The following is a 21,507-nucleotide window of genomic DNA, read 5'->3' as shown; positions in this document are numbered from 1 at the left end:
CACTCCTGAGCTTTTGCATAGAAGGATTGGAGTCTGGTGGTCATGTTAATGTTGCTCCCAAGCAACTAGGCAGGTCACATCTAAGTGGAAGACACACGAGTAGTTGTGGGGAAGTGGAAAGAGGAGCTAAGAGATTGTTTTGTCTCAGATTTTGGCTCTGACATTTACAAACTGAGTGTCATACAATCTCTTCTTGGAACCTCATTTTCATCATTTATGAGACAACAACACCTCTCTTACAGGGGAGGATTACTGAAGAGAAATAAGAAAAATTGAAGAGTGCTTATCAGAGTCAATGCTCACCAGATGTCAAGCCTGCTTCAAACCTTGCCTGACTACAAGGGTAAATCTATAGAAGTCCTGATGATAGGCCCTAATATTAAAGGCTTCCTTCACCCCTTCTGCCTTTATGCAGTGGGGAGGGCGCTGTGTCCCTGGCTACATTTGTTAGGCCTTCTCTGTCTCTAGGATGGTATTGGGTGTTTCCCTTGTATCTTCATCCCTGAGGCTCATTCCAAGGACCAGGGCTGGAAGCCAGGAGGCTAGCTCACCTGAAGTGCTTTGCCACTGGCACCCTTCCTCCACCCTTCCCTCCCAATGCCAGTCTCAAGGTGGAGCATTTTTGCTGAGCTGACACTGTGGGAACTATTTTAAAAAGCCATTCTCAGTTACCTTGGTTTCTCAACCCATCAAAAAGTGAAGCTAACAATTATCTTACAAAGTGGTTGTGGGACTGAAACAATCCATGTGAGGAACCAGTGGTGGCCAGCAAGTTAATTCCCTTCTCCTTGGCAACTCCTTTTCCAAAAGGGGACAAGAGAGAAAGAGTGAAAGGGAGAGGACTCCAGTGATCCGCAAGTGCCAAGCTCTTATTGAATCTGATGGTTATGAGGAATTGTCCAGAAATAAAAGCCACCTTCCTTCAATAGGTCTAACTCTTGAGTACCTGAGATGGGGAGGAGGGGCAACAGTGCTGGGCAGACTGGAGAAGGGCATGATTCAGGTGTCAATAGACATGTTCTCTGCAGTAGCACCAAGGTTGTGTACTGGGGAGGCATTTTGCCAGCTCCTTAGCCGGTTCTGTCCGATCCTAGCTTCTTGGAGCTGGAGTGGAAGAATTTTCCCCGAAGGAAAGCAGCCAACACCCCGTCCCACCCTTCTCCTTGGGCAACTCTTTGCCAGGCAGAAATCTCATCAGCGTTTTCTTTTGGCTGCCCACGGAACAAGCTGCGAGATCACTGGCAGTTACGGGCTTTAGCGCCTTAGCTATGCCCCTTCCCGCCTGAGTCCCGGAGTCCAGCAGCTGGAGCCTCTAGGACCACCTTCCTTCTTTCCAGCTGGGAACACCCGCAGAAAACCCTTTGCTGAGCTGTGGTCAGCCCTACATTTAGTGCAGTTAACGTAGGGGAAGAGCCTGGTGGGGTGGGGCAGGCCGGGTCCCCTAGAATTGGCTGGGGAGAGGCTTGGACAGGTGCCAGATAAAATATAGGGCGCCCTGAAATTCAGTTTTGAATTTCAGATTAACGAATAATTTTTTAGTCTTTGTCCTAAATATTGCACGAGACTAGCAAACGGATTTAAAAAAATAATTGTTCATCCGAAGCTAAGTCTAACTGGCCGTTCGGTTTTCCTTCGCTAGATCTGGGAACCGGAGGAGACTAGCCGGGGGCAGCAGGCGAGGCCATCTGGGGGTCCGGAGCCAGCTAGGGTCCCGGCCCAGGCGCCCGCGGCTTCTCCCTGTAGAGGAAAGCTTCCGAGCGCCGTGAAAAAGGCTGAGGGCTGCGTCTCCGAGGCACCGTGGGAAAGTCTTTACGGGAGGAGTCGCGGCCTGCCTGTCTCCCGCCCGCCCCGGGCCTGGGCCGCTGTCCGCCCACCAGCCTCTGCGGCTCCGCGAGGCTCCTCCAGGCCGGGGTCGGGCGGCGCTGAGTGCGCAAGCGCGCCGGGCAGGGGCGGGACTTGCGAGCGCGCCGGCGGGAAGAGACGGGCTCGCGCGGCCAGGCGTGGGCTCCTGGGAGGTCGAAGCTCCAGCAGAGCCGGAGGCCGGGGCCGCTTGTGGGCATCTCGCGGCTGAGCTCCGCTGTTGTTACCCTTCCGGAATGGAGGGGACGGCCTCGGCCGTCTGCGAGGTGATGCCGGGGAGGGAGATAAAACACAGAAAGCCACTTTCTGAGGAGAGGTTCTTTGTGAAGACGCTACGAAGTTTGGGCAGGAGGGCCGGCGTTGCCCGAGGTGGAGGAGGAAGATTCAGGGATGCTAGGAATGGGTGAAAGTCGGCGGCGCAGGGCGGAGACAGCGGGGCAGGGAGCACAGGGGTCGCGCCCGGGCTGCTCTGGTTGGGGGGTCTGGCTGCACGTGAGGAACAGGACCCTGCAGCTCCCCGGACACCGAGTACACCGGGTTCAGCGCACGCGCGCTGGGAGGGGCTGAGGCGGGGCGAGGGAGCAGGAGCCGCGGAGTGACAGCTCCGGAGGCCTCACGCGTCTCTGGAGGAGCTAGTGCAGCGCCCTCCACGTGGCCGACTGGGACAGCCATCGCCCAAGGCGAGGCTTAGCGGGTGTCCTGTTAGGCGTCTGGGGGCAGGTGAAATAGCCTGGCAGCCTCCGAGCGCTGCTGAGAGGGGCCCGGGCCACCTGCCTTGTTCCCGTTAGCGGAACCCAGAGCTTTCACATTCACAGATGGTAGAACCCGGTAGAACCTAGGCTGTGCAATTTCCCAGCTGCTTGCCTTGTGGATGAAGATTCAAGAAATCTGAACAGAGGGAGCACAGGAAGTCAGGGTGTGCGAGGAAGGTGTGGGAAATGCTTGGAAACCGTCTTCGCTAACTCTGGCACAAATTAGCATCTTAGTTCCCAAGTTCTCTTACTCAGATCTCCCTGCCTTTAAAAAAGGGGGAAAGGGTAATAATTCTTGTGCTGCCTTAGTGTTGAAACGAAAGTCTACTTTTCATGAATAATAATGGAATTAAATATATTTTATTTTAATGTGTCATCGAGATTAAATGTTTTATTCAGACATATTGGAGTTCCATTCAACTTAAAATATTGTGTGCAGTGTTGTGTTTTGTTGTTTACTACAGTGCCGGTGGAGCAGTCCACGGCCTTGCACAAGCCAGTTAAGCACTACCACTGAGCTACAACTCCAGCCCTTGTCCTCATTTTTATAGATGAGGAATTGAATTCAGAGAGGTTAAGTAACTTTCCCAGGGCTACCATTCTGGAATTTGGCGCATCAGAGATTCAAACCCAGACATTTTTGCCTCTAACACTCTTAAATAATATTTTAACTCTCAAAAATGTTAATTTAATGAAAAATAAAGATGATTCATAATCAGATGTCACTCATTTTCATAGTCTTTATGTTGGCTTATTTGGGGAGGAAAAAAGAAAATTCCCACCTAATTTTTCTTTCCAGATGTACTTATCTAAATACTGCAGTTTATTTCTTCAGTTTCCTATCTTGTTGGGCACTGCATTGAATTTCACTGTTTTCATTCTTAAGTTGCTCTGCTCTGAACAATGCAAATCTAACACTTCACAAGAAGGAATGCAATATTTAGGGGGAATTAGTTATTAATTTGTCATACAAATTTATTATTACCATAATTTTAAAAGAATACTTTGTTTTCTTTGCATTATATTCTTCAGATTTTAAGATACTTAATAATTTACTGGAAATGTGAAACAGGACAATCAAAGGAAGCGTTGCTAGAAGGGCAGCTAATGATTTCCATAGAAGCAATTAATTCCAAGCACCAGCCAAATGCTCTTCATTGTGTAACAACTAGTAAGTAAAAGAAGAAAAATTAATGATTTTCTATTTTTCGTTTGATCATGATTTATGTCATAGTTTATGTAAAAAGTTAAGGTAGTCATAATCTTTTATCATGTAGTGAAAATAACCAAAGTAAGGCTGGGAGCAGTGGTGCCTGCTTATAATCTCTGCTACTCCAGTGGTTGCTGTAGGAGAATGGCAAGTTTCAGGCCTGTGTGGGCAATTTAGTGGAACCTGTCTCAAAAAATAAAAGGGTCTGGGGTGTACCTCAATGATAGAACACCCTTCTGTTCAATCCCCAGTACCATAAACAAACTCCAAATGATTATGTAATAGTATCTGGTGATAGATTCTCAAGTGTGTCATATAGGAAAGGTGAACAGAATGACTCATAGCACAAGATTATTTATTTTACTGGCTTAAAGTAAAATTGCTAAGAAATAATTTTACTTTGCCTTTTTTTCTTTTTTATTATAACATTCATTTTACATATTCATGGGTTTCTCTGTGATATTTCCATACATGCATGTATGTTCAAATATATTCTCCAGTACACTGTCTTGCCCTCCCTTCTCCCCTTGTTCTCAGTCAGTTGTCCTCTTTTACATTGCTTTTGGTCCTTTTTAGTTGCTTTTGGTTTTAACCTGCTCGTTCACAGCAATATTGAATTTTGCCTACTTTTTCTTTCCAAGACAGGCAGTTGCAAAAGAAGTAAAACAATAAAGGAAAGGGAAAAGAAATGATGGATAGCATAATCCTGAACTGTAGTTTAGTTTGAAAATATCCTTTCCACTTGGTCTTTTTCTTTCATCATTTTTGCCTTTTGTTTTTAAATTTGAGAGAGAGAGAAAGCTGATACATTTTGATCGGCTTTGTGTGTGTATGTGTGTGTGGGGGGGTTATTGAAGGATACTTTGTAATGAAGTTGTCCCATCAGCCTTAGAGTGTCACTTGGAGATCAGTTCAGATTGGATAGTACACTGGACTCTAAGATATTTGCATACGTAAACAGGAACAACCTCTCTTCTCCTTGTGTACTTAGTGTTAAACATCCTTAAGAGTGTGATGAATTGGTTTGCTGTTACTCTGAATGAACTCCCTAGGATTGGGTAATTTCCCCTATTCATGAGAGAAATGCTTAACTAACTGGTTAGGGTGACGATTGGTCTGTAAATGGTTGAATTAGTTTGTGCAGGGTTGATTTCACTCAAAATAGGACTTGAGCCACAATAATTGTTAAGAAACTGAATTCCATAGGCATTTTGAGCCTAATGGACTTCATAAGGCTGTCTAACATAGAGGACTTTTTTCTTTATTGTCTTTGATCTTTATGCAATTATGTTTATAATTTTTTTTGGCAGAAAAAAGTTGGTACTTGATGTAAAACATTACAATACAGAAGCATATTGTGGACAGTGAGACTTCTTATTGAATCACTCAAAATAATTATTAACTAACATTCAGTATATATTCCATATTTTTCTGTACATATATTCATAGTTACCAGTTTTTTTTAAAAAAAGGACCGTGCCATGTGCTTTTCAGTAACAATACTTTTCAGGCAGAGTTCCACGTCATTGTTTTTTTTTTTTTAATCCACATCATTGTTTTTTTGAGAAAGATATATATGCTATGTAGTTTTAGGTTTTGTTAAAGTTATATATGTGCATGGTTTTAAAAGTTAAAAGATTTGGGGCCGGGGTTGTGGCTCAGTGCTAGAGCGCTCTCCTGGTATGTGCAAGGCCCTGGGTTCAATCCTCTGCACCACATATAAATAAAGGTACTGTGTGCAACTACAACTAAAAAATAAATAAATATTAAAAAAAGTTAAAAGATTCAATGAAACTTTTTACAAGACCTGTAATTCCCTGCATGCTTATACTTTTCTTCTCCTAGAGACTAATAGTTTCGACTCTTAGCTGATTATTTCAGTATTTACAGGTTTATAAACATGTTTGTGTAGCTGTATATGGATTTTCCTTTTTTGAGGTGTGATTTATTGTCTTCCCACTATAGAATATGGTAGCTCTCTTTCATATCTCCAGTTCTACCATGTGTGTTTTTTTCTTATTAATTTTCCCACCAGAAATGAACATCAATATTTTCTCATTATTATGACCATAAAATGCCATTCACAGTCATCCAGAAAAGTGATTCTTTTCTTTAAATTCTATCTTTCATTAATTGTTTAGTTTTCTGTACTTTTATCATGTAGGCAACCCCCAAACTTCCAGCTTTTATCTAAATCTACTATCAACTATGTTCCAACACATCAGGTAGCCTGTCAATTTCTTCCTTATGAAAAACTCTGTACTAGAATTTTCTGACCTGTTCTAATCTTGACTTGATACCTACTGATTCTGGCAAATAATGTCTTAGGATCTTCCATTCATTGTTATTCAGGATGTTTCTTCAGTTTTTCTCTTGTGTTGGATTTTGTGGTTCCTGAATCCTATTATCTTCATTTTTCTTTTCTTCTTTACTTGCTTTGATGGCTCTCGGACTCTAGTAGCTTCTGAGAAAGTGTTGGGGAGGTAAATTTCTTGAGCTATCACATCTCTGAAAGTGTTTACTCTCTACAACTGACTGATAGTTTCAGCGTAGGATTCTAGGTCAGCATTGATTTCTCAGAATTTTATTGACATTTCCATATTGTTTTCTAACCTCAGGAGTTGCTATTGAAAACTATATTTTTTCTGATTACTTTGTGTGTGATCGGTTGTTCTTACGAGTGTAAATGATCTTTATCTTTGTGTTAATTATGGTAAATAATGCTAGGTGCTATAACAAACCCTGAAATCTTAGTGGCTTAATACAGAAAACGTTTATTTTTTTTCTTTATTCTATTGTCTGATGAGTGTGTGTGTATAGAGATGTATTTTGTTTTATGCAAGATCCAAGCTATTTGTCTTACTGATTCCTCCCCTAGGCTCTTTAAGGTCTCTCCAGTTCAGCTAAGGATGGGGAAAGAGAGCAAGGCTTATTAGAAGTCAAAGATTTTCACAGGGTAGACTTGGAAATCATGTGTATTATTCCTGCTCCCTTTCCATTAGTCTTATTGCCACAGTGCTCTGCATTTGCGAGGGAGATGGTGAAGTTGTATGCTCAGGAAGAAGAGAACAGGATATTTGTGAGTACCAGCAGTCTACTACAGTCCCTGTTCTTCAAAATTCACAGTGATGTGCCTTGTTGTAGGTCTATTTTCCTCCATTGTGCTCAGTGCTTAATGGTCCTTTTCAATTTATAAACTCATGTCCTTTAAAATTTCTATAAAAATTTCCCTTGCATTTTTTTTCTTTTTCAACTTTTATCATTTAGATATTGGATTTTCTAAACTGTTTTTTTTAAAGAGAGAGAGAGAGAGAGAGAGAGAGAGAGAGAGAGAGAGAGAGAGAGATTCAATATTTATTTTTTAGTTTTTGGCGGACACAACATCCTTGTTTGTATGTGGTGCTGAGGATCGAACCCGGGCCGCACGCACGCCAGGCAAGCGTGCTACTGCTTGAGCCACATCCCCAGCCCCTCTAAACTGTTTTTTAAAAATCTTTTTGTCCTATTTTTCATCTTTTCTACTTTCTAGGCAACTTTCTCACATTTCTTTTCTAACATTTGATGGATGTTCTCATTTCTGCATCACAGTTTTTATTTCCAAGAGCATTTCCCTTTTCTTTTTCTTTCTTTTCTTTTTTTTGTGGGGGTCAGTGTTACTGGGGATTGAACCCAGAGACGCTTTACTACCGAGCTATACCTCCATTCCCTTTATTTATTTTATTTTTAAAAATATTTTTTGGTTGATGTACCTTTATTATTTATTTATTTATATGTAGTGCTGAGGATCAAACCTGGTGCCTCACACATGCTAGGCAAGTGCTGTGCCACTGAGCCACAACTCCAGCCCCCACCCTTTATTTTTTATTTGAGATGATCTCCCTAAATTGCTTAGGGCCTTACTAAGTTGCTGAAGCTGATCTTGAATTTGTGACCTCCTTTCTCAGCCTCCAGAGTTGTTGGGATTATAGGCATGTGCCACTGCCTGGCCCCCACTTTCTTTATTATTTAGCATCTTGCATTTGTTTGAGGGCTCCATCTCATCTTTCTGAGTATACAGAAATTTTTTTAACAAAAAGCTTTCTGTAATTCCTGTTGCTATTACTTTTTCTACTTGATCTGATTTCTGTTTTTCATGTTGGAAGAACAGCTTCTCCCCTATCCGTACCAAATTTGGGAGGACCAGTCCCTAGAATGAGTCTAGGAGAGAAAGTAAAGCTTTACTGAAATTCATTTTTTTCAGTTGAGTATTTCAACTCATCTTAACCCTATTTCCAGAGATCCTGATACTGCCATTCCTGAGTCTTTGGGGATTTTGTTGTATAATTCAGGTGGTTTTATGGCTTTTCTCCTTTCTCCTTATAATTAAATTTCTCAGGTCTTCAAAATCCTTTCCTATTGCCCTTCTGTTTTTTAATTTCTAGAATTTTATTATATTATTCTTTTCTTTTTTGGGGTGGGGGGGTACCAGGGATTGAACTCAAGGGCACTCGACCACTGAGCCACATCCCCAGCTGTATTTTGGATTTTATTTGGAGACAGGGTCTCATTGAGTTGCTTATTAGCACCTTGCTTTTGCTGAGACTGGCTTTGAACTCCCAATCCTCCTGCCTCAGCCTCCCGAGCTGCTAGGATTACAGGCGTGGGCCGCCATGCCTGGCTTTTCTTTTCTCTTTTAGCCTTGTGAGCTTTTTGTCTTAAAAAAAAATCTCTGTTCTATTTTATGAAAGTTTAATAGATGCATATGTTAAGTCTGCCTTCTTTATCTGGAAGTGCAAAGTAGCATCTTTTAAATTTGGTTTGAAACCACTGATGAGGAAGAATATGTATTAGTTATCCAGGGCTGCTGTAACAAAGTATCACTAACTGGGTGGCTTTTAAAAAATTAAATGTATCCTCACAATTTTGGAGACTAGAAGTCCAATATAAAGGTGTAAGTGGTTGCTTCCTTCTGGAGACTCTGTGGGAGAAATCTGTTCTCTGCCTTTCCTTGCTTCTGGGGGTTGCCAACAATCCTTTCTGTTTCTTTTTTTTTTAAGAGAGAGAGAGAGAGAATTTTAGTATTTATTTTTTAGCTTTAGGCGGACACAACATTTTTGTTTGTATGTGGTGCTGAGGATCGAACCCGGGCCGCACGCATGCCAGGCGAGCGCGCTACCGCTTGAGCCACATCCCCAGCCCCGACAATCCTTTCTGTTTCTTGGCTTGTAAATGTGTCATTTCATCTTCATATGATGTTTTCCTTTGTGTTTGTGCCTTCACGTAGCCTTCTCATATCATTAGCAATCACTGGACCACCCTAATCCAATGTGACTTAATCTTAACTTGATTATATCTACTTAGTACTTCAAAGTATCTTTTAGGGATATGTAATTTAGCCCACAAAACTAGCAAATTTTCTTTTCTTTTTTTTGATTTGGGCTCTCACTTTGTTCGCTCAGGTTGGCCTGACTCTGGGACTCAAGCAGTCCTCCTGCCTCAGCCTCTCAACTAGCTGGGACTACCAGTGTGTGCCACCATGCCCAGCTCCTAAACTAGCAGATTTTATATCTGAAAGGATCCATTTATAAAAAGCAGAGAGATGACTAGTTTTTTCTTTCAGGTAACTATTGAAGGTTTTAACCAATATGATTACTTATCACAATTTTTCTAAAAATGTGTGGAATAAGATGTTTAATTATATTAGAGTTATGGGAAAGGAGTTATGTAGTCATCTAAATTGGGAAATGCTGGTTAAAATAACATGGGTTTCACCAGACGCAGTGGTTCACATCTATAATCCCAGTGGCTTGGGAGGCTGAGCAGGAGGATCACAAGTTCAAGGTCAGTCTCAGCAATGGCAAGGCTCTAAGCAACTAGTGAGACCCTAAATAAATATACAAAATATACTCTAAATAAAATACAAAATAGGGCTGGGGATGTGGCTCAGTGGTTGAGTGCCCCTGAGTTCAATCCCCAGTATCAAAAATAAATAAATGACACAGGTTTCTTTATTGTGGATCTTCTTACAACCTTTATTTGCCAATGTAAACTGTGCAACAGAATGTTTGGTAAATGCTATATATTATAGCACCCCTTGCTCACTTTAAAGATACTCTTCAGTACAGGGAATTTTGGAGAATACATGCTTAAAAATGTGTATTTTACAGATAAGACCCTACTGTCATCTTTGCCTCTGAAGGATAGCACGTTATTACTTTAGTAGGTACACTAGAAGTCTAGCTGAAAACTGGTGACTAGATGGGCTGTGGAGCGGGTGAAATGATTGTTCTCTTTGAGAATGTTCACCAAAAGTGGCTTGTTTTCAACAGTTGTTGATATGATACTCATTAAAACTAAGAAGGGACATTGAAGACATGGTGTGATATGTATTTTAGAAATATCTTACGCATACAACAAGATAATTAGGTTGTGGCTTTTTTTCTTGTGATTGTCCTTTGCTCTTTATTAGTGATTAGTGTAGACCTGCCACCCTAATCCAATGTGACTTAATCTTAACTTGATTATATCTACTTATATCTGCCATCTCTGTCTCAATGACCCATTTTCCCTTATGTTAGAACCAGTATGTGCCTATGAGGAACATTCAGAAAAAAAGAAGACAGTCTTTTGCTAAATATTCAGTGATACTTGGGCTCTGGCCTTTTGAAGTATGTCTTTTGTTCAGAATCATTTTGGGAGGGTACTGGGATTTGAATCCAGGGGTGTTGTACCACTGAGCTATATCCTCAGCTCTTTTTATTTTTATTTTGAAACAGGGTCTCATTAAGTTTTCTAAGCTGGCCTCCAATTTGCAGTTCTCCTGCCTTAACCTTCTATGTTATCAGGATTATAGGTGTGCACCACTGTACCTATCTCATCCAGAATCATTTAAAATCTGGAGATGTAGAGCCTTGCTTTCTAATATAACCTTTTTGTGATGACAGATTTGTTCTTTATCTGTACTGTTGACCACTTGAAATATGACTACTGTGGCTGAGGAACTGAAATTTTAATTTAATCTAGCCAAATTTTAAATAGCTACTTGTAGCTTCTAACTATTGCATTGAACAATATACGTTTGAAGAATGGTGGTATTTCTCACTCTAGTTCAGTGATTCTGAATCATTATTCCCTGCATGCAGAATACACATTTTCTAAGGGATAGAGATATTTCTGTTGGCTCCTGTGACAATGTTCTTACAGTCTTAAAGCAAAAACCTCCAGGTGGTCTGATCAAAACCCTTCTTAAGTGCCTGCCTCCTCCTTCACCATCTGTCCTGAAGAGTTATTGCTCTAAATGTTCTAATGTTTAGATTTAGAATTGTAGGTATAAAGAATTCTTACCTGATAGTGTAGTAAAATATATTTGAGAGTAAAATTGGTTAAAAGTAGGGCCAAATTTTTAATTTATATTGGAATATGAGTTATATATACTCAGATTACTCAGATACTCAATTTGCAGTCTTCTCATACTCCTTTTCTGTAAGGTGTTGTAGCATCCAAAGGGGATGTCCTAGTGTTAAATATAATTAGTTGTTGACTATAGGTAAAAAGACTTGCCATTTGGTTATCATTGCAAAGAAATTATTCTGCCTCCCAAACAGTCATTGCAGCCTCATGGTTCGTTTGTTCTTTTTCTTTTTCTTTTTTTTTTAATTGAACTCATTAATAGGGTCTCTTTTTGATGTTATGCATCTATAAATAGTGTTTTCAGACTTGGCAGTTGATGTGTTAGGGTGAGGGTTGGGGGAAGTGCTGAGATTGATCTTGGGCCTTTCCCCTTCTAGGCAAACAGCCTACCACTGAGCTGTATCTCTAGCCCTTATTTTAAAAAATAAGATCCATTTAATTGTTTTATTTATGATATTTCTTTGTATTCTGTTACAGTTGCTTCTGCAAGAAGCATTTGTGGTGGCTTGGTCCTCAAGAAGTTACAAAAAGGTAAAGAATTACACAGCTTTTACAAGACTAAATCTCTTACTGGCGATGAATTTGGTATTTTCTAAAACAGACTTATACTGAAAGAGCTGCCAGATTTAGTAAGTAAAAATTCAGGATGCCCATTTAAATTTGAATTTCTGATGATAATAACTTTTTTTAGTACAATTATGTCTCATGTAAAATTTTAGCCTGCAGTATTTTATCTGGCAACTCCATTGAAAGATGATCTATAAAACCATATAGATACAAGAATATTTTACCTGACTACTCTGTATACAGCCTCAGGTAAAAAATTTAGTGAAGTATTTGTTACCATCTAGTTAAACAAAAGAATACATAGAGAATGCTTTTACTGAAAATGATTTTGACTAGTATTAATATTGTATTTTACAATATATGCCAAAACTGAAGTGGTTTCGGGGTTTTAGTGACCATTAGTCCTAGTTTTAAGAAAATATGTTGTGTATTAAACTGGAAACAACCAAAAAGCTATACTAGAAAGGTATATGTTATATAATAAATGTTTATGAAGTTTATCACCATTGGGTTGTTTTATTTTTTTTAAATATTTATTTTTTAGTTGTAGTTGGACACATTACCTTTATTTTATTTATTTTTATGTGGTGCTGAGGATCGATCATGCTAGGCAAACACTCTACTGCTGAGCTACAACCCCAGCCCCCATTGGGTTGTTTTAAGTTTCAGGTTTTCTTAGTGTAATTGCAAACTTTGTAAAATGAAAATCAATTTAAAATTTTAATTTATGTCCAGATTTCCAGCAACTCGAGTTGTTGTTTATCTCAAAGTATCTCCCTTCATCTTGGTCATACCAGACAAAAGGAAGAAACTATTTTTGTAATTCAGTTACAAGATGAATACTCTAAAGACACAAATATGTAGGTAATAATTCTACCTTTTGAAACTGCTTCTTTGGAGTAAATTTTAGCTTAAGAATGAGGACTTGAAAAATGCTTGCTTGATGAATTAAGGGCCATCAGGCCCCTGTTGCCTTGCCTTGCCTTGCGTTGGCCCTTGGAATCTAGCTTCCAACTGTTTGTATCTTTAAATTTTTAATAGGTCTCAGCCTTTGCCCTGTGATTCCAATTTTGTTTAGGTTCTGGTTTCTTGTACATACACATAAAAATAGTAATTGTGGTGGAAAAGTAATAAAAAATATGAGATGTTTATTTTTATCTTTTGAACAGATAATCTTGAGTTTGAGTAGAATGCTCTTCTTTTAGCAATAATTGCAATGATTTATTGAGTATTCAATATACTTTAGGCCTGGTGTTCATACAGAGGAGTTGTAGCTAGTGTTAATTTTCTATCTTGTGTTCATACTTATCTTTTTTTTTTTTGGTACTGGGAATTTAACTCAGGAGCACTCAACCACTGAGCCACATCCCCAGCCCTATTTTGTATTTTATTTAGAGACAGGGTTTTACTGAGTTGCTTAGTGCCTGCCTAAGTTGCTGAGGCTGGTTTTGACCTCCCGATCTTCCTGCCTCGGCCTCCCAAGCCACTGGAATTACAGGCATGGGCCATCGCACCCAGGATACTTACAATATCTTAATCATTCTTTTTAACTGCCTCCTAAGTTTATGCCTAAAAGAAAGGGAGAATTCACTTAGTGTTCTGGAGAGTTGCTCTGTTCAGAGACTGTTGGGTGATTCAAATTCATATTCAGGAATTAGGGGTTAACTGCCTCAAAATCATCTAGTTTACTTATTGATTTTTAGATTCTCTTTTTTTTTGGATTACACCCTTGGGATGATGCAAAGAAGGGAAGGATCATTCCTAATTTCACTGTTCTAGTTAATATGTATAAAAGTGCTTTGAAAGAAATGAAAATAAAAGGGAGTATATTATTACTACTAGGGAGGAGATAGGAGTATTTCCTATAACATAAACCCATATTTAATATGCTTGTACAAGGAGTGGTCAGATTATACATAAGACTGCTTCTTTTTTTTTTTTTTTTTTTTTTTTTTAAATAAAGTTGTTTTTTTTTTTTTAATAATTGTAATATTTATTTTTTAGTTTTCGGTGGACACAACATTTTTATTTGTATGTGGTGCTGAGGATCGAACCCGGGCCGCACGCATGCCAGGCGAGCGCGCTACCGCTTGAGCCACATCCCCAGCCCAAGACTGCTTCTTCAATTAATATTTGTGAAAGTGCTTTGAAAGAATGAAAAGCTCATAAGAACAAGGGAATGGTTTTTATTATTGTTATTACTAGGGAGGAAGTATTGAGTATCATTTATGGCATAATCACCTGTTTATCATGCTAATACAAATTTTAAACGTGTCACGGTGACTTCGTTTTAATTTAACTATTATTTTAAAAGCTCAAAGCAATTTTGTTTAGTCTATTTTTATATCCCTGTGATAAAGAATAGGTGACTCTGTACAAAAATGTATTGCACATAAAGTACATAGTAAAAATCGAGTCTTTTGTTCATGGCCAATCACCTCTAATAGCCAACTGCAGCCTAAGTCTTCTCTTCAGCTGTTAGGGCTCATAATACTAACTTCCACTCCATAAAGCTGTTTATTCATACCAATTAGTGACATGAATTACTCAGTGAAGCTCACAAAGGAAATTGGCCAAGAATCCCTTAACTCCCTCTTATGCACCATTAATTATGCCCTTATTACTATTATTATTTATTTAGCATTCCTCTAATACTGTTATCAAACTGCTTTAAATTGGTCCATCACAGTTTATTCAGCTTCATCTGGCATCTCATTCATTAATCATCAAATTTCCAGAAGCTAAAGAATTATTTATTGGGCTGGGATTGTGGCTCAGCGGTAGAGTGCTTGCCTAGCACGGGCAGGGCCCAGGTTCGATCCTCAGCACCACATAAAAATAAAGGTATTGTGTTGTGTCCATCTACACCTAAAAAATAAATATTAAAAAAGAATTATTTATCTATACAAAATTAATAGTATGCCTCTGAATTCAGTGTATATTGTCATCTTTATTGATTTATCTCAGTGCCTAAAGTAAGGTCACTTCTCTTTGGGGGAACTAGACTTTTATAGAGCCATCCAGCTTCAGTTTTCTTTGTTCTTAAATCTATTCTATCAGTATGGTAGCAGGGTACTTTTTCTCTAGATCAGGAATATTTTAGATCATCTCCTATTCAAAATAGTCATGTTTTGGGACATTTTAATGCTGAATTAATAAGCAATAACCCAGTATTCTCTCTAGTTTCCTAGCCTTTCTAATGATTTGTGGTTTTTTTTCCCCTTTCTTTTCTGGTCCCTAACTATTCATACATTGATTCAGTAAACTTAACATCTGCTTTGCCACAGAGGTCATGGGAAGGAGAGGCAGCTCTGCAAATGAAATGTAGTATGGTAGGGACTCTAATAGAGATATGTTCAAGGTGCTTCTTTTGGTAACTTGGAGGGTAGTCCCCAAAGTTCAGTCACTAGTAATGTTTTTCTTCCTTTGTTCTGCATCATTTTTTAAGTTCAGACAGTTTTTCTGCTTTTAAACTTTATCATTTCTATGCTGATGAGACTTATTTTTCCTTCTCTATTACAAATGTATCTCCTAAACTCCAGTGGAATGGCTTTGTCAGTAATACTATTCTATTTATGAGTTCCTCTGTAATATGTGTGACTAAAATGGGGTTCATATTCTGGAAACTGACTTGTATTGCTTGTTCCACTCCTTCTAGTAATATAACACTCTTATATTCTTTAGGATTAGAAATCTTGGCTTTTTGAGGGGCAGGGTTTTCTCTTCTGTGTTATCTTTTTTTTTAATATTTATTTTTTAGTTTTAGATGGACACAATATCTTTATTTATTTTTATGTGGTGCTGAGGATTGAACCCAGTGCCTCACGCATGCCAGGCGAGCACGCTATCACTTGAGCCACATCCCGAGCCCCTTTCCTATATTATCTAATTGAATTTTTTGTTAATTTTGCCTTTTATAATACAGGATTATTACTTATTAATTTTAAAATAGCTTCATGTTCCTTCTATAATGATGTCTGATTTGCTTATTAGAATAAAAAAACCTCAGACCATATTTGGTGCCTTCTGTCAATGAGAATAATCCCCTTTGTAGAATGATGCCCATTAAGAGAGATAAATTCTTGTGTGTTTAAAATATCTCATTACATTTAAATATATGCAATACCATTATACATTGTATACTTGTCCACTTATTTATAATTCCACTTATGCATATATTATTCACTGTGTAGAACTACTTGTCTCACAAATATCTACTTAGTGAAACATAATTGGTCCTGTTCATCCCTCTTGCTCAAATCTGGAGACTACTTTTTATTATACCCTTACTGAAGTGAAGATAAAAAGAGGAGAGATAAAATAAGGGAATATGGGTGAAATGGTGGAAAATTCATATTCATAGGTATTTATTTCTTTAATATTAATGGGCATTGAATCCAGGGTTTCATGCACGATAGGCAAGCACTCTTCTACTGAGCTGTACCCCTACCCCTTTTTATTCTTTGTAAAATTTTTTATTTGTAGATGGACACAATACCTTAATTTTGTTTATTTATTTATTTTTCAAATGTGGCATTGAGGATCGAACCCAGTGCCTCATGCATACTAGGCAAGTGTTCTACCACTGAGCCACAAACCCAGCCCCCTTTTTATTCTTATGTTATTTTAAGGATCTTGCTAAGTTGCCCAGGCTGGCCTTGAACTTGCAATCTTCCTGCCTCAGACTTCTGAATAACTGCGATTACAGGTGTATACCACTGCACCTGGCAGTCTCTATTCATTTTGCTGTTTTTTTTCCTGTCTCTTTTATTTACATTATATTTATTTATTTACCTATATTTTGAAAATAAATTTTTATTCCCTTGTTTACTTTTTATTTTATTTTGGGGATTGAACCCAGAGCCTCATGCATGCCTAGACAAGTGCTCTACCACTTAGTACATACTCAGCTCTCCCATGTTTGTTGATGTAATTTAATTTTATACAGTTTGGCATTTTTTTAATGTTCAAATGTTTTTGAACATTAAAAAAAAAACATTTCCAAGTTGGAACTTTTTGTTTTCAAAATACTATATAAGAATACTAGTCCTTGTAATTAGGAAGGACTTCTTTGCTGTTAATATATGATTATATGGTTATGATAGTTCCATCTTTATCTCTTCCCTATAGTTTAGCTTCTGGTGTCAAAGAGACTCTTTTCCCCTAAATTTAATTTTGGTGTCTTATAATTTGTTGGGAAAGGGTGCTTTTAATAGAGAAGTTGACAGGACCACATTTGAGTGAGACTGACTTTTTCTTTTCTCTTCCTTTCTTTCCCTTCCTCTCCTCCCTCTCCCTGCTTTATCTCTCTCTCCCCACAACCCCCCTTTCCTTCTTGTACCAGGTATTGAACCCAGTGGCACTTAACCATTGAGACATATCCTTAGCCCTTTTTCTTATATTTTATTTAGAGACAGGGTCTCATTAAGTTGCTTTGGGACTTGATAAATTGCTGAGGGTGGCTTTGAATTTGTGATCTTCCTGCCTCAGCCTCCAGAACCACTAGGTTAAAAATGTGTGCCACCGCACCAGGCCATTTCTTTTCTTTTTGAACTTGGATTATCAAAGATGAGCAAAAGGATAGCTCTTATTATCAGAATTCCTGAGAGGAACTGTATTAACTAAAAAATGGATCAAAGACCTAAATCTGAGTTAATAATGTAAGTCTTAGAAGAAAACAAATCTTCATGACCTTGGATTGGCCAGTATTTTCTAACATATGACTTTTAAAGCACAAGTAATCAAAAGAAAATAGATTAACTGGACTTCATCCAATATGAAAAATTTTTGTGCTTCAAGGGCTAGGGGTATAGGTCAGTGATTGAGCGCTTGCCTAGCATGTGTGAGAGGCTCTGGGTTCTATCCCCAGCACCACAAAACAAAACAAAAAACTTTTGTGCTTCAAAAGTTAGTATCAAGCTCAAGTGAAAAGATGGATTTGACCATCAAAAAAGCTGAAAACATAAGTCTTTAGTTCCATACCTCAGAACCTCAAGAAGAGGGTGTAAGAGGACAACCTAGAAATGAGTCTAATATTTAGAGTACATTAAAAAAAGGCCTTAATGGGCTGGAGTTGTGGCTCAGTGTTAGAGCGCTCGCCTTGCACATGCGAGACCCTGGGTTCGATCCTCAGCACCACATAAAAATATATGAATAAATTAAAGGTATTGTGTCCAACTACAACTAAAAAATAAATATTAAAAAAAGGCCTTCAACGGCAGAGGGACAAAGAGCCCCAGGCTTATTTATTTATTTTTAAGACAGTGTCTTACCAAGTTGTCCAGGCTGGCCTTGAACTTGGGATCCTCCTGCCTCAGCCTCCTGAGTTGCTGGAATTACAGGTGTTGTCAACATGCCTGTCAATCCTTTCACTTTTTAAACAGTGTCTTTAGAAGAGAAGTTCTTGAGGTTAGAAATGATGGTGGAATGTGATGGATGTTACTATCCAAAGTACAGTATGAAGACATGAATTGTGTGAATATACTTTGTATACAACCAGAGATATGAAAAATTGTGCTCTCTGTGTAATATGAATTGTAATGCATTCTGCTCAATAAAAACGTTAATAATAAAAAAGAAGAGAAGTTCTCTGAAATAAATAAACAGAAATGAAAGGGTCTTTTTTTCTTTTTTTAAAAGTTGTTTTGGCTATTGTAGGCCCTTAACATTTCCATATGAATTTTGGGGAAAAAAAATGTTTGCTTGGATTTTAAGATTACATTGCATTTCTAGATCACTTTGGCAGAGAAATAACGTCTACTATAACAATATTTGGTCTTCTGATCCATGAACATGGCATATCTTTCCATGTTTAGTTTTTTTTTTTTTTTTTTTTTTGTGTGTGTGTGTGTGTGTGTGTGGTGCTGGGAATTGAACCCAGGGCCTTGTGCATGTGAAGCAAGCACTTTACCAACTGAGCTATATTCCCAACCCATGTTTAGGTTATTTTTAATTTCTCTAATCACATTTTGAGTTTTAAGGTTGTGGATATTGTACCAGTTTTATAAGATTTAAATAGTAATATTTCTGATACTATGGTAAGTGATCTTTTTAAAAAAAATATTTTGTTTTAGTTGGACACAATACCTTTACTTTATTTTTATGTGGTGCTGCGGATTGAACCCAGTGCCCCGTACACAATAGGCAAGTGCTCTACCTCTGAACCACCACCCCAGCCCCGTAAGTGATCTTTTTTAAAAATATTTTTTTTTGTAGATGGGCACAATATCTTTATTTATTTATTTTATGCAATGCTGAGGATCGAACCCAGTGCCTCACACGTGTAAGGCAAGTGCTCTACCACTGAGCTATAGCCCCAGCCCCGTAGGTGATCTTTTAAAAATTTCAATTTCTAATTTTTCCTTGCTAATATTTGAAGTATGATTATTTTTGCATTTTTCAAACTTGTTAAACTAACTTACTCTAGTAGCTTTTTGTAGATTTCATAGAATTTTCAACATGGAGGATCATAGCATCTCCAAATCTAGTTTTATTTCTTACTTTATAGTCTAAATATCTTTTTCTTCTTTTCTTGACTTATTGAACTAGCTAGATCCACTATTATAATATTGAATATAAGTGGTGAGATCAAACTTTCTTTTTTCATTTTGGCACTGAGAATTGAACCTGGGGATGCTTTACCACTGAGCTACATCCCAGCCTTTTAAATTTATTTAATTATTTTAATTATTATTATTCTTTTTGGTATCAGGTATTGAACCCAGGGGTACTCAACCACTGAGCCACATCTCCAGCCCATTTTTATATTTTTATTTAGAGACAGGATCTTCCTAAGTTGCTTAGGGCCTCACTAAATTGCTGATGCTGGCTTTGAATTTGTGAACTTCCTACGTCAGCCTCCCCAGATGCTGGGATTACAGATGTGCACCACCATATCCAGCCTTTAGTTTTTATTTTGAGAAAAGATCTTGCTAAGTTGTTTAGGGTCTCACTAAATTGTTGAGGCTAGTCTCTAGCTTGTGATCCCCCTGCCTTAGCCTCCCAAATCATTGGGATTATAGGCATACATTGGAATTACAGGTGTACACTACTGCGCCCAGCAAGATCAGACTTACTCATATTGTTATTGATTTTAGGGAAAGATCAGTCTTTGACCATTAAATATGGTCATATTAACTATGTTTTTGTAGATACCCTGTCATAGTTTGAGGAAATTCTCTCCTAGTCTTGATTTGTTGAGGACTTTTTAGGGGAATGGATGTTAGATTTTGTCAAGTGCTTTTGTTATGTATCTTTTGGGAAGCTCATGTGTTTTTTCTTTTTCTTTTTTAGTCTGTTAATATGGTGAATTACATTTTTTTAATGTTAAATAGCCTTGCATTCCTGGGATCTAATTTTTTCGTGAGATTGTCCTTCTAAATATTTGTAGAATCCTAGCAATATCACTTTTCTTTCTTCTGGTATTAGTTGGTAATCTACATCTTCTCTTTTTTTCTTTGATCAATGTTTTATTTCTCCCTTGACTGTGTTCTTTGACTGTTTTTTATTTGACCTATTTCTACTCTAGTCTTTGATTCTTTCCTTTTTTTTTCTTCTTGCTTTGGGTGTTATTTATTCTTCTTCCATTTCTAGTTTTATGAAGTAGAAACTGTAATCATTGATTGAAATTGTTGTTTTCGATACTGAAGCCCTAATGATATTCTTTTATATAAATCCTTCAACAGTTCCAAAACTTTAAAATTATATTAATTATTATATTTAATTATTATAGTTAGTGTGGAGGGGTTTTTTGTTTGTTTGTTTGTTTTGGTACCTGGGATTGGACCCAGGGTCACGTAACCACTGAGTTGCATCCTCAGCCATTTTTAAAAATTTTTTACTTTGTGACAGGGTCTTGATAAGTTGCTGAGGGCCTTAAAATTGTGATCCTCCTGCCTCAGCCTCCTGGGTCACTGGGATTATAGTAATGCCACACTCAGCTGGAGTTTATTTTTAGTTATGAAACAAGTTAAGAATATAAATCTTTTTCAAACAGATTGCTCCTTGTATCAATTCAAGTTGGGTAGTTCTTTCCTTAATAGTTTGTATTCCTATTCTGTCATATGCTAAGGCCCTGTATATGCTTGGATGTGTTTCTGTTTGATCTAGTATTTATTTTAGCCTTATTTTCTAAAACTTTAGAATAAGTCTTGCCATATGATAGGGTAAATCCTCCATCTTTCTTTTTTTATGTTTTTTTTTTTGGTTTTTAAGAACTTTAATTTTGCCTGTGAATTTTACAATTAGTTAATATCCATGAAAACTATTACTGCAATTTTTATTGCTAGTAAATTGAGCTTAGAGATTAATTTAGTGGAAGTTAACATTTTTATAGTATTAATTATTTCCATGAGTTGATACAGCTTGTCATTTGGATTTTCTTTTTTCAAATATTATTTTAATTGTCAAAACAAAGAGGGAGATACTATCATTTCCATTATGTAAATTCTCTAGGAGAATAAGGAGCTTGCTCAAGAGTCAGTGGCTCCTAAGTAAAGTTAAAAGTTGGCCTGATTCCAGAGAACATTTTGCTACATTTTATTATTATTATTATTATTTAAGAAATAACTCAATTTATTTTTTATGTGGTACTGAGGATTGAACCCAGTGCCTCACACATGCTAGGCAAGCACTGTATTACTGAGCCATGACCCCAGCCCCATTTATTATTTGTTCCCCAGAATTTTCTGCTTTTCCTATGAGAAATTATACTTCTTGCCCTATCAGTGT

The 21,507-nt window shown here is 37.8% G+C and overlaps 1 protein-coding gene across 1 annotated transcript in view; it reads left to right on the top strand.

The window, feature by feature from the left end:
• Window positions 1-1,984: 1,984 nt before the first annotated feature.
• Window positions 1,985-21,507, top strand: part of Top6bl (TOP6B like initiator of meiotic double strand breaks) — a 94,368-nt gene continuing 74,845 nt past the window's right edge. Inside the window, exons 1-3 of the mRNA XM_046445137.2 lie at window positions 1,985-2,126; window positions 3,645-3,783; window positions 11,689-11,742. Coding sequence (XP_046301093.1) covers window positions 2,097-2,126; window positions 3,645-3,783; window positions 11,689-11,742 — 223 coding nt within the window. The 5' untranslated portion in view covers window positions 1,985-2,096. The remainder of the gene's footprint in view (window positions 2,127-3,644; window positions 3,784-11,688; window positions 11,743-21,507) is intronic.

The sequence above is a fragment of the Marmota monax genome, unplaced genomic scaffold (assembly GCF_021218885.2).
Source record: "Marmota monax isolate L192 unplaced genomic scaffold, Marmota_monax_Labrador192_F-V1.1 WCK01_AAM20220418_F8-fsc00038, whole genome shotgun sequence".
In the NCBI taxonomy this organism is placed as follows: domain Eukaryota; kingdom Metazoa; phylum Chordata; class Mammalia; order Rodentia; family Sciuridae; genus Marmota; species Marmota monax.
The sequence above is the reverse complement of the archived record's forward strand: the minus strand, read 5'-3'. Positions and strand labels throughout refer to the sequence as shown.